Source organism: Plectropomus leopardus, chromosome 22 (genome assembly GCF_008729295.1).
Source record: "Plectropomus leopardus isolate mb chromosome 22, YSFRI_Pleo_2.0, whole genome shotgun sequence".
NCBI classification, from domain to species: Eukaryota; Metazoa; Chordata; class Actinopteri; order Perciformes; family Serranidae; genus Plectropomus; species Plectropomus leopardus.
In genome coordinates this window covers 19785957-19799310 of record NC_056484.1, presented here as the reverse complement: position 1 = coordinate 19799310, position 13354 = coordinate 19785957, and the positions used below count along the sequence as shown (strand labels likewise).

General features: G+C 38.6%; 1 protein-coding gene and 1 long non-coding RNA gene across 2 annotated transcripts; both read left to right on the top strand.

The window, feature by feature from the left end:
- The first annotated feature begins 335 nt into the window (after positions 1-335).
- On the top strand, positions 336-2603 carry LOC121961557. The gene is made up of 2 exons (XR_006107052.1): positions 336-523; positions 2147-2603. It is a non-coding gene; the product is annotated as an uncharacterized LOC121961557 (long non-coding RNA).
- A 572-nt stretch (positions 2604-3175) lies between these two features.
- On the top strand, positions 3176-12391 carry LOC121961415 (zinc finger protein 2 homolog). Its single transcript, XM_042511400.1, has 7 exons — positions 3176-3275; positions 6435-6637; positions 6749-6841; positions 6994-7089; positions 7203-7313; positions 8141-8264; positions 10837-12391. The coding sequence occupies exons 1-7, from the start codon at positions 3248-3250 to the stop codon at positions 12318-12320; spliced, it is 2139 nt and encodes a 712-aa protein (XP_042367334.1). The 5' UTR covers positions 3176-3247; the 3' UTR covers positions 12321-12391.
- Positions 12392-13354: the final 963 nt, after the last annotated feature.

The following is a 13354-nucleotide window of genomic DNA, read 5'->3' as shown; positions in this document are numbered from 1 at the left end:
GATAACTCTAAATGGCATCACACTAATGTAAGATATGGCGACATTATCAGGCGTTGTCGGGTAGGAAGAGTGTGCCCCCTAGAGTCCAGAAGGTAACAAGTTCAGACACATTGTGTTTACAATAAACATAATTGAACCGAAATAAGGTAATGGCCTATACATATTCTCACATAATGCAAAATTAGAAAGTCTGAAGAGTTAATTGTTCTAACATTTAACGCGTCAAAAGTTTTAAGCGAAAGACATACAAATACAACGCTTCTAATCACAGCCACTGATTTTATTTTGAAGGGCTCCTCGACATGTTGTGTGTTCTCTTCCGGGGAGCTCGCGGCTGAAGCCAAAGCGAAGATGGGACCAGCAGCCAGCCCCGGGACGGAGTCCGACAAAGAGCTCAAAATGTCTAAATCTGCAGGAGCTTCGGTATCTTTACCGAAACACTCCTACTGGTATGACTTCTGGCTCTTCTTGCTCTTTGACGTCGTGTTTTTCCTCGTCATGTATTTCATAGTCCCGTAGAAAGGTAAGTGAAGAAGTTTCTAGCAAACCGTTTGTAATGGGGAGTGCGGCTACGGAAGTGGCTAAGCTACAGAGCTAATTTAGCCATTTTAAAGCATTTTGAATGATATGTAAATGAAGTAATGCTGTGAATTTATCACTCTTCGTGGTATCATTCACAGACTTGTACTTTTGCTAACTTATCTAAGTCCAGAAACTTCTTTTCCGTGGGGTGCTTTCCCTGAACACTGCCTACTTTTGCCTTCTCTGTGGGGCTGCACGTTCAAACAGCTGATATGAGTTCAGGTAATGACAGTGTGATCATATTCAGATTACCCACTTACAAGACAAAGACAGAGGGAAGAAGCTGGGACAAGCAAATGCTGGGCACTTTTGATTGGAAAAATTCTCAAATCAGCCATTTATTATATAGCAAGTTATTATCTGTCAGCCAGTGGTGTGTATGGGCAAATTTCATGTAATCATGTCTTATTGGGACCTGAAAAAGAAATAGAATTACCCCACTGCTCTTCTGTTTCTGCAGGACTTTTAAATGACTTAGTTTGAGATAAATTTGGGGTGTTTTCATGCTGTAGATTTTGCAGTGGTGGATGAAGTACCTGAAAGCCACACCTGAATGAGAGTGCAGATTTCTTACCATAAATTTAATTTGGAAGAGGTTAAAGTCAAATATTAAAATATTGCATAAGTAAAAGTCTTAAAGTTTCTTATATTTACCGTGCTTCAGTATCAAAAGTAATTTTGTGATATTAAATGTGGTTAAGTATTTCAAGTAAAAATACAATTAAATACTGTCAATAAAAAAGCAAGTGGTTTGAATTTTGACAGTTGTGAAGTTTTACACTTGAAGAAAAATGAGGTGTGTTTTACAACTAGATAGATTTGAAGAACATATCCATTTTTCCTTCCTCCCATTCCTTCCTCGCCCATCCACTCCTCCCTTTCCTCCCTTCCTTCTCTATTTTGTAGTAAGTAACTAAAATGCTTTTGGGGTAACCCTCTCAAGTAAAAGTATATATTTGATTTAGGAAATGTACTGGAGTAAAACCAAAGTTGACAAAAATATATAAGCTTGAGTTAAGTACAGATACTCCAAAAAATACATCAGTACTGTAACAAAGTAGTTTTACTTCATTACATTACACCACTGATAAACAATATGTCCGAGTTAGACTGAGGTGAATACTTTTTGTAGGCAGTAGAGCACATTGCAGTAACGTTGATGCTGTAGTTTGCGTGAACTTTTTTTTAATACTTTAGGCTTGTATAACTCCTAACGAGCGTTGCAACAGTATGATAATTTCACAGTACAATTACTGTCTCCATAAATATTATGGTTTCATGGTATATGGTATTACACAATTATAATTTGTGTCAGATACCTTTGAAATCAATGAAAAATAAATTTAAAGTTATTTTGGGGATGAACAAACATTTTTGGTTATCAAAACTTAAGATACATGATATGGTATCCATCAATTTTAATACTATGGTATACTTTTAATAAATTGCGGTCTTATTCAGCTTGAAGAAAAGTGTTGTTGTGCATTAAAATCACTATATTTCATCATCTGCGACTTTTTTTGTTTTGCTGAGGTTTGTCTTAAACGTGATTACTTTTGTCAAGGGTTCGACCCCTGGACTCTGGATGCTGAAGACATGGCGTGTTGGTCCTGCCCTGCTGTCAGGAACGCTAACACAGCTTTGACTGAATTTAGCACCTCCTTATTGGATGTCACATAACAAGTTTCCCACCATGGACCACGGATGTGCACGTTTTATACATGTGACACTTTAACATCAGAAATCTGACCCACCGAGCTCCCTCCTTCAGTGACCTGTTGCCGGCCACTGTGGATCATCTTTTTGCAGAGATGGATTCCATTGTTGCCGTGTGGAAGAGAGAAACCTCAAGTATTTTTATTGATAATTGACACTGGCCATCTGATGAGCTTTACTGATCCCCAGAGGGGAACCTTTGTGAAAAAGCTAATGATGTTGGGGAATATTATTTCAGTACATCAAAATTTATAATGTTTGCACATAGAAAATACCCAAATAAAATGTTTTACCTGCCTACTAAATGTTGTTGTTTATTTGTTTCTTGTTTGGAGCTGCATAACATTAACATTTATTTTCAAATCTGTTATTATATTAAAGCAAGCTGAATACAATAGTCTTGGCTTGACTTTGCATGTTTTGCAACATTGCCTTATTCCTGCCATTTAAAATGGTATTTAGTAACTTCAATGGCAATGTGAAAAGTTTCTTGTTATAACAAAACGTTTTTCATGTTTTAATATGATATTTACAAGATGTTGTAACAAGATATATATCTTTTTATAACAAGAAGTTTCTTCTTATAGCGAGAAGTTTTTTATGACAAAGTAACATTAATTTATCTTGTGAAAACATGAAAATAACTTGGTATAAATATGTTGTACCAAGAATCTTTTCATATTATTACGTGATACTAACCACTTTTGTTGTCTTTTTCTGGCATCACTAGGCTTTCATACAATATAAAACCATGAAATATGAACTCACTGTTCAGTTTGCCTGTTGGATGGTGAAGGAGTGCTGTACTCTGAGTACTGGTTCTATATAATTTACAGCTCTTATTTTGAAGAGGGAAAATCTACACGTGCTTCCGGTCTCTAAGGAACTAAACAAATGTTTCGCAAGCTTTAACAAGTAACTTCAAACGTGACTATACATTACAGGAATCATGGAAACAAGTCAAGTAGAAAACACAGGTCCGTGTTATTGTGTTCAGTACTTTTGTTGCAGCTAACAGTGAGCTAGCTGTGTTGCGTATCGTCCGTTAACTGTTAGCCTCAGCTAACAGCTGTGAATGTTGCTAACAAACGTAATGTAAACACAGCAAAACGTGGAGTTAAGTCAGCATTTAGTTACTGTAAGGACGTAAGCATTGCTCTAGAGTAAACGAAAGTGTGAAATGTCCTTTGTTGTTTTGACAAGCTGTGAACTACTCTCCGATAAGCCACATTTCCCACAGATTGGGCCATGTGGCTAACTAAGCTAAATGGACCTAATGGTAAAAGGAGTTGTTCTGTTGTTAGCATGTTAGTAGAGATGTGTGTGAGGGGAATTTCTAGGGACATTACAGTATAGTAGGTATTGGTAAAGTGACAAAAAAACGTTGTACAGAAAGCAGTTTCACACTCACTGAATGTTTCAACAGACCACAGCTATTGTGGCAGCATTGTATTTGAATAGGTGCTTCTTTTGTCCTGTAAGTTGCAACTGCACGAGGAACTGCATTATTTTTTATATTAAGTGCAACATCTTTCAGCTGACAGCTTCTAAGTACTGTTTGTTGTGTGATTTGCACGTTTTTACCTGATTACAGTTTCCTAATCTGCACTCTAACTCTGACTTCAGTACAGGCACTGTGGAGGTGTGATGGGTTTACTCAACACACCTCCATAAAACCTCCACAAAACCTCCACAAAACCTCTTAATACAGGAGGTTTCCAAATGACCATTTAACCCTTGAATTATGCAGTGACATCACTTTCCTTGTGTTGCTTTCAAACGCCTTTCACAAGCATTTAAATATTTGAACTAACTGGTGCAATTTGTTTCAAAAACATGGGGAAAAAGGCAATGAGCAACTTTGTAATAAATGTATCACAAGTTGCAAGAAATAAGTAGATTTAGAAAATCAAACATATATAAATTATATTTATAATTATCATAATTATATATTTAAAGTTATGTATTTATTCATGATGATTTTATTCATTTTATTGTACTTCTTACTAAATTCTTGCTAATTTTGGGGTAACTTCCCCTTTCATTGCTTGTCACCTTCCTGTGTTTTTTTAAAGCCAAATTGCTATGGTTTCAGAGGGTTAACTATCACTGTTTAATATTTACACCTGTTCTAAAAGTCCAGTGTGTAGGATTCAGGGGGATCTATCAGCAGAAATTCAATATAATACCCATCAGTATGTTTTCGTTTTTTCTTTTTTTTTTTTTTTTTTAACACATTTTATTGATTTTTTTTTTTTTTTATAACCCAAACAATACAAAACACAGAAACACCCCACCCCCCCCCGGACAGCCCATGTTATACAAAATTAGACAAGAAAAAATGTAAAATAGTTAAGTTGACTAAGAATATATTAATGACATTAAGACAAATAATAATAATAATTAAAATAAAAATAATGATAGTAATAGAACACAAGCAAATGGATAAAATGACTAAAACAATAACGGTAATAGTAATAAAAATATTAATAGAAGAAAAGGGAAAAAAAAGGGAAAAAAAGGGAGAATGGAAAATAATAATCACAGTCCTAATTTATTTCCAGTCAGCAGTATGTAATTGAGAGTTAAGGGTAACCAGTCATCAGCAGCCTATTGCACATTATTTCCCTGCATAGGAGAGGCCTTATTCCATTCAGAAAACTGTCTGCCCATCATTAACAGATTTTTTAGGTCTGCCGGTATATAATCTAGGAAGGGTGTCCAAACTTTTAAAAATAACTCATCTTTACCCTTTACAACAGCCTCCAACCTTTCATGGGGGAGGACGCTAAAAATCTCTCTGTACCAAAGGGTGATATTAGGTGGAAGAGGTTTGATCCAGTTTTGCAGTATACACTTTCGAGCAGCTAGAAGCAGTTTTTCAAGGAGCTTATACTGTGATGCAGTGAGATGTAGATCCCTAGAGGGGAGGCCTAGAAGGAAAACGCCAGGGTCTTTCTTGATTTTTGTTTTAAATATCCCACTGACTACCTTTGAAATAAGTGTCCAAAATCTGGAAATCAGTTTACATTCCCAAAAGTAGTGGAAATACGCCCCCCTTTCCAAGTTGCACTTAATACACAGAGGAGAAATGGAATTATTAATTTTGTTTAAAATGACAGGAGTGATATGCAACCTGTGAAGTATCTTGTATTGAGTTTCTCTCAACCGATTACAAGTAGATGTGGACTTGATCAGGCGTATAGCTGTCTGCCAGTCATCCTCAATGTATTCATTGTTCAAGTCTTTTTCCCATTTATGAGAGATGTCTGGTACATGGTATATGACAGACGAACCCAAAAATGTGTAAAATGATGCTATAAAGTGTTTTTCTGTTTTTGCGTTCTAGAAGAAATCTCTCAATATCACTGTAAGAGGTGTTAGTAGAGAGAGAGATGGTCTGTGAAGATAGAAAATGTCTAATCTGTAAATAGCCAAATAAATGGTGCTTGGGGATATTGAATGTATTTTGTAATTGCTGGAAGGAAAGTAATGTATTATCCCTCAATAGATCTCCAATTACATGAATTCCCCTGTCCCTCCAAAAGAGGAATATAGGTGAATTAACACCTGTAGGAAAATCAGGGTTTTGGGTTATGGGAGACAGTAAGGACTTCACGTTTCTTCTTCCCAGGAATTTAGAGATGTCATGCCATATCCTGATACTGTTGTAAATAATAGGATTGCATTTTATTTCTGAATTGATCTTCTTTGCCTCACACGTGACTAAGCTCCAAGGGGACGTCGTCGTTTTTTCATAAGCACCTGAAAAAAAGAATCATTGCACTTTATTTACCGTATAATGTGCCGGTGAGCTATATACAGAGTGGATCCTCTCCCAATGAGTTGTGATGTTGTTCTACAGTAGCCCAGAATGGACAAATCAAACACTGGCTCTAAATAGGGTGATTTACATTTTTGCATTGGCCACTGCAGTTCTTCTTCATGTTGGGAAGAAATTACAGTTTAGCATTTTCACCATTAGATGGCGCCAAATCCACCAAACCAGACTTTGGAAAAGTTACACAAGTCTTTTTGTTACACAGCTGGGCTAATGTATTTGCTGAAAACATAAATGTTACTTGTACACAAAGTATATAATGACTGTGTCCACCTTAATGTCCATGTCTGCACAGATATCTTCCTGCCGTTGTCGTCATTGAGGCTGCTGATTCCTCCTCTGCGGCTGCTCTCTGCAGCGATGTGGCAGGTGGCTCAGTGCAGAGAGGTCCTTGATTATGAGAAGCTTGATGAGTTTGTGACGCTGGTGACGGCAACAGTTCCAGACCTGCTCAGTCCAAAGCAGCGAGCCAAACTGCTTCTGCGACTGAGAGCCAAAGTGAGTCAGCGTGTTTTGGTTGAGATAAAATAACAAAAATGTTGATCATTTGTGCAGTAATGTCATACTTAATGCCAGGGGCACACCTTTCTCTTTCATCTTTTGCGTCAGATTCTTCTTGAGTTGTGCAGAAATGAGGAAACGGCCAACGTTTTGTGCATACAGCCTCACCTGGAACGAATCCGCCCACCGGGATACACAGGAGTAAGTGACAGCAGTGTGCTGAAATTCCCCAAAATAGTCCTTTGTGTCATTGTCACATAAACAACACTGTGTCCTGAGCCTCGTAATTACTTGTCAGATGGAGCGCTGCTCTGCTGATATTGTGTGGAGATGACACTGACAGTTTCTTTCAGAGTGGAGATGCAGAGGTGGATGCAGAGGAGGCCATTTTTGTGGAGCTCATTCAAACACTCCTGAAAGACCCAGCAGAGAGGGAGCATTTTTACCAGGTAAAGCTGCTTCACGTGCAACTCAGCTCAAAAGAATCTTTGTGTGGCCTGATGTTTTCCTGCGTGCTGTCACAGTAATATTTTTGACTAACTGTTACTTTTGTGCTTCCCAGGAGGTTTTTCCATCAGAGTACGGACCCAGCTACGACACAGACATGCAGCTCATTGTGTGGGAGTTTCTGTCGAAACTGGAGAAACTCCTGCCAGTGCCGGACCTCAGCCAGGTACTTTACATTACAACAGCTGCTACTCGACACATGCACTGTGCTTAAGAATATACAAAAGCTGACATCTTACCATCTGCTCATCTATTGTTGCCTTTAGCTTATTTGTTGTTAGTATGCCCCTATGAATAAAAGGAATCAAAAAAGTATAGAATAAGAATAAGAATATCCAAAAGTATAGAATTAAAGTGTATACATAGATATAGATAGATCTTTGTGGCTTTTTTTTTTTTTTAGCAAATTTAAGAACATTTTATGTTTTTGTGCACTGCATTGAACAACTATGGTTGTAAATCATAAGTTTAACCAATCATGATACCATATCAGATTAATTCTTTGCACTGCAATATTAGATTTGCTGAAATGATTTTGATTTGATTCAATTCAGGGGTCGACGATGTCAGTTCATATGCTCATGTTTTTTTTTTCTTGGCTACTTACCAATATGAAGGAAGGAAATGGCGACACAGACCTGCTATGGTAATTTCAAAATAAAGGCGTTTCACTTTGCATTGATTTTATTGGATTGTTGATCGTTAAAATAATATATTTATCCAGATTGGTGTGTTGCTACAGGCCTGTTTGCAAATAGGCTTTTTATGTGGTTGATTTGAAGTTATTTGCCTTTATTTTTGAAAAAAAACAACCAAATATTATTGATAACATAGTGTACCTAATACTTCAGTGCAGATCTTGATCATTTTTAGCAGCAGCAGCATCATAAGAGTCGTGGTGGATGTAGTGTTATGTGTTTAAGTTACGTCACTGTGAGCTGACTGTGTGATTCCCTCCTTCTTGCTGACATGTTTGCTTTTGTCCATAAACAGACAGTGTCATGGCTGACCTCTGCCCCCTCTGTGCTGAAGGACTGCTTACAAGCGTTTTCCAGTCCTGACGACCTGACGTCCCTCCTGCAGCACCACAAATGCCTCGAGCACCTTGGAACACAAGGTAAAGCACATGTATCGGTCATGATCGTCTCTCTCATCCACTTTACTTCAGTATTGTATTATAAAACTCCCTGTGCCATGATCACACTTCAGCAGCGGGCTACAATAATCTGATTTATTACAGTTACATTTGTTTTGAATTTCTCATGCTCAAGGAATTCCAAAGAAATTTGTAACCAGCCTACAAACACAAAAAATTTTACGGAATAAATATGAAGTCATAGAAAGCAGATGAGCATCTTTTTTAAGATGATAAAAAAATTTGTTAGAGAATGTTTTTCTCCCAGCAGCTGCAATGCACAGGGACTAGATTCATGTCATTAGATCTGCCTGGAAGTAACTGAATTATTTTATATGTTTAGCTATGCTGAATGATACAAATGTGAGGCTATCAACAAGTTATAGTACCCTTCATTAAATGTCGAAAAACAGTATTTACATTTTGTTTGTTCCCCTCAGTGTAAGCTATGTTTGATATTTGACGGTTGTGTCAGTGTGGACAATAACATCTCAGCAGTGTCTGTCATAGGTAGGGGTTAACGGTCGTGGTTTTTCAGGGCAGATACCGGTTATTAGTTCTTAATGAGACCAATAACAGATATTTGGAACCGATATGCATTTAAAATAAAATTGAAAATCTTTCTGTCTTTTAGACAAACACAAAACTTGTTTAAATACTTTTAAAAAATGTTTAATGAAACTGAAACTTTCAATATCATATACAGCGAGTTTCCAGCATCTTTTTTTAGAAAGCTAAGTCGAAATTAAAAAAAAAAGAAATAAAAATAGCTCCCTAAAGTTTTAAGAAGTGAAAGTTTCTCCCATAGTGACGCTTTCTTTGTACTTTTTAATTAATGTATTTTATCTGCGATCATTAAAACATTCAAATAAAATGCTGATACAGATGATCAGTAAAATGCCAGCTGTCAACCCCAATAATCTGCCAGGCTGATAATCTGTCGACCTGTAGTCATAGAGGTGTAAGAAAATGTCAATGAGCTTGAGAAAGGCAGTGTTTTGATTTGTGATACTATGTCGATTCTCAAAAACTCTATTAGTTTTTAATGAATAGTGTCCATGCACAGATTTGTGGCAATGGTTTATTTTGTGTTGCGTTTAAAATCCCGACAGCTAGATCTGTCAGTGTTATAATTTATCTCCAGCCATTTGACTCCTCCGCTCCAAAATAACAACATATCACCAGCTTAAACACAAAGAAGACAGGACTACAGGACTATGAAACAGACAGAGTTGTAACAGGTGCACTGCTGGCATTGAGTTTTCCTAAAATTACATTTTAAAAGTATGTAGTATTTGCAATATTTCACCTTGCTTACCTCAAAATATTGCAATTTATTCCACTATAACGGATGTATCGTGATACATATTGTGACAATAGATTCTTAAAACAGCCTAGATTCTTCAAACTGTTACATGTAAACTACATCCTGGAAATAATGATCTAATAATGAGTGATAGAGAAGGTTTCTCCAAGAATGGGGGCCACACTCTGCACTAAGCCATTTTAATTGGAAAACTTTTATTTTTTAATTTTTTAATTTCTGCTTTAGCCATCGGTCCACTTCCCGCCTGCATATTTCTCACCTAAAAAAGTCGTTTTTTTGAAAACATTGTCCTGAGTGGATGAATCTTAAAACATACCTCATGTTTTCATGTGGATGGTGAAAATGGAGCTTTAGGAAAATGAGGACGCAAGTTGCCCACTCAAGCCCCTGCATTCATGGTGATCGAATAACAGTTTGTCTCAGCGTATCATAATCAGAATACAATTTATTGCCAAGTAGGTTTTTACATCCAAGGAATTTGCTTTAATGTGTTGGTACATAACAATAATAATAACAGATTTTAATTATAATGCACTTTACATTTTTAAACAAATCTCAAAGTTCTACAAGATAAAAGCATTAGCATAAAAACAGATGAAACAACCAAAATAAAAGAATATTAAAAAGTCCTAAATAAGAGCGTATAATATAAAAATAATTAAAGAAAATTATAATAAAAGCAAGTACAAAGTTAAAACACAAATACAGAATAGAAAATATACAAGAAAAATAAGCAAGAAAAAAAGGGAAATAAAGCTGTAAGCCTAGCAAATAATGCTTGTATTTTGCAATCAGATCATAATTTTTTTATTCATTTAGTTTTGACAACATGAAAAGAAAAAAATGAAAATGAAATTGAGCAGGAAACCCAACAGAGGTTGAATCAGCTGAGGCTCAGCAGAGTAACCACACTGACCCACTGACCACCACATGCTGCCTGAGACGAGTGAAACACGAAAGGAAAGACTTTTCATTTCTTTCATGTTTACGTATTTCTGTATGAATGAAAATCTCTTTAAAATGTGACTGTGGATACATTTTACCCAGCTTATGTGGGTCATATGGGAGACCTAGATGTGAATATCAGAAATCACAGCCTCAACCAGCTAACCCAGTAATGTTTCTGGTGAAAGGGGCTCAAAATTTCCCTGCAGAAACACAAGAAAAACTTTCTAATATCTGCGTGAACCAAAAGAACTACTTTAATTTTCTTCCTGTTTTGCACAGGTACCACTGTGGAGATGTCGACTCAGGTGTTCGCCTGCTCCGAGTGTCCATTCTTCCACATGCAGGAGTCCTTTCTGCTGCAGCACATGGAGCACAGTCACCCCCAGCAGTACAGCAAACTGCAGAGGTCTGCAGAGACAGCTGACGTCCCCAAGAAGAAGGCCCAGCGTCCCGAGTTCCCTAAGCCGTTCCCCATCCACGACAGGCCCGACCCTCACATGTGCCAGGAGTGCGGCAAAACTTTCACACGTTCCTCAGACCTGACTCGTCACAGGCGCTCACACACAAACGAGCGCCCGTACACCTGCGAGGAGTGTAAGAAGGGCTTCAGGAACTCTTGGGATCTGACCCGACATCAGCGCATTCACACAGGAGAGCGCCCCTTCCTGTGCTCGCAGTGTGGCAAACGCTTCACACAGATGGGCTTGCTCAAGCTGCATTTTGAGCGGACCGCCTGCGGACAGACTTGCAACCCTCCCCTGGACTTAACGACGGAGGTCGTGGTAGCAGAGGAGACATCAGAAAAGGAAGGCGGGCAGTACACATGCCAAAAGTGCGGTGAGAGCTTCAGCAGCATCCTGGAGCGTCTGAGGCACCGGCAGACGCACGTGGTGAGGCGTCAGTACAAATGCTCGCTGTGTGAGAAGATATACGGTCGAGCGTCTGACCTCAAGAGACACCAGATGAAACACACCGGCGAGCGGCCGTTTGCCTGCGAGTGCGGGAAAAGCTTCACGCACGTGTGGCTCCTGAACAAGCACCAGCAGATCCACACCAGGCAGCGCGCATACCCCTGCACAGAGTGCGGCAAGAGCTTCACACAGATGCAGATCCTCAACCGCCACCTGCTGACTCACAACGGACAGCGGCCTTTTCAGTGCTCCTACTGCGAGAAGAGCTTCACCCAGCTGGCCAGCCTCACGCGCCACGAAAGAACACACACAGGCGAGAGGCCGTACGTGTGCAGCACCTGCGAGAAGACGTTCCTCACACACGGAGAGCTGGTGCGACATCAGCGCAGCCACAGCAATCTGAGGCCGTTCGGTTGTCCGCAGTGCCCGAAGAGCTTTAAGACCAAGCGAGCTCAGAGCGAACACCTCAACACTCACACAGGAGAGCGGCCTTTTGCGTGCTCTCGTTGCGGGAAGACGTTCGCCAAGTCGACCTCACTCGTGCGGCATAACCTGACTCACACGGGAGAGCGACCCCACCAGTGCTCCCAGTGCGGGAAGACCTTCCTCACTTCTGGTGAGCTTCTCCTACACAAGCGGATCCACACAGGAGAGAGGCCTTATCCCTGCTCCTACTGCGAGAGGAAGTTCAGGTGTTCCTCCGACCTCAACATGCACGTCCGGACGCACACCGGCGAGAAGCCTCACAGCTGTCTCTTCTGTAAGAAGAGTTTCTCCACGTCTACGAGGCTCAAGAGACACGTGCGCACGCACATGGAGAAAGGGATAGTCGTGGAGTCATTTAGTCTTTGAGCTGGCAAGAGGTAAAGTAGTTATTACAAGATGTTACTTTGTTATTAAAAATAAAGTATAGTATAATTTTATCGTGGTCACGATCTGTTGTGTGTCAACCGGTTTTGAAAAAAAGTGTAAATCTGTGTGGTTTTGTGAACATAGTAACTTTTTTGGTGCATACAGATAAAGGTTATCGACAAATGAATCAAAAGTGTTTGTAAGAAAAGCTGGATGTCAAGAATTACAACAGCATCCCTCCAAAATAAGAGCAGATGCAAATATCTGTCATTTAGACGACTGTCATTTCCACAGGGGGCAGTTTGTTTCATCAGCTTGCTTTTGTACACATACAGTAATTTGTAGACATATAAATAGATTAGTAAAAAAATATAAAAAAATAAAGATAAAAATATGTCAAGGAGTTCATTGGAATACTAGAATCAATAATTACGTTTGATTATCAGTTAAATAAGTAAAACATAAAAATAACATTTACAGAGAGCTTAAAGATAAATTGCAGAGGGAATAAAACATTTAGAATAGTTAGAGTTACAAGCAGGTGAAACAACAACGCCCTGACGGCAACAGAGAAAATTCCCCTGCAAGAACGTGACCAGAAGAAGCTAAAAAACGTGTCGTTTGCTGGAGGATTTGTTGTTTGCAAAAAGTGGTGAAGTCCCTTTGTGTCACTCCTATGATGTTAGAACAGATTTTAACAATGCTGTTTAGACTGTTTCTGTTGTTCAGTGAGAGGTTTTGAAACCAACAGATAAATGAAAAATACAGGAGTGTTTTTGAGTTACCAAAGTGACCAAATCCAAATGATTATTTGTTTTTTTTTTGGAGGGGGATACCGAGGACTTAATATCCAGTAATTCATTGAAAAAATGCTCAACACTGAGACAAATCTAAAAAAAAAATGCCTCTGTCTTTGGAAGCTGTCCTTTCTGTATAATTATCTCAGGAGACCTCTGATTTTTTTTATTGTTGTTGTTGGTGGTAGTGGGTTTTTTTGTTTGTTTGTTTTTTTTTATTTTGCTTTTTTGTTATGG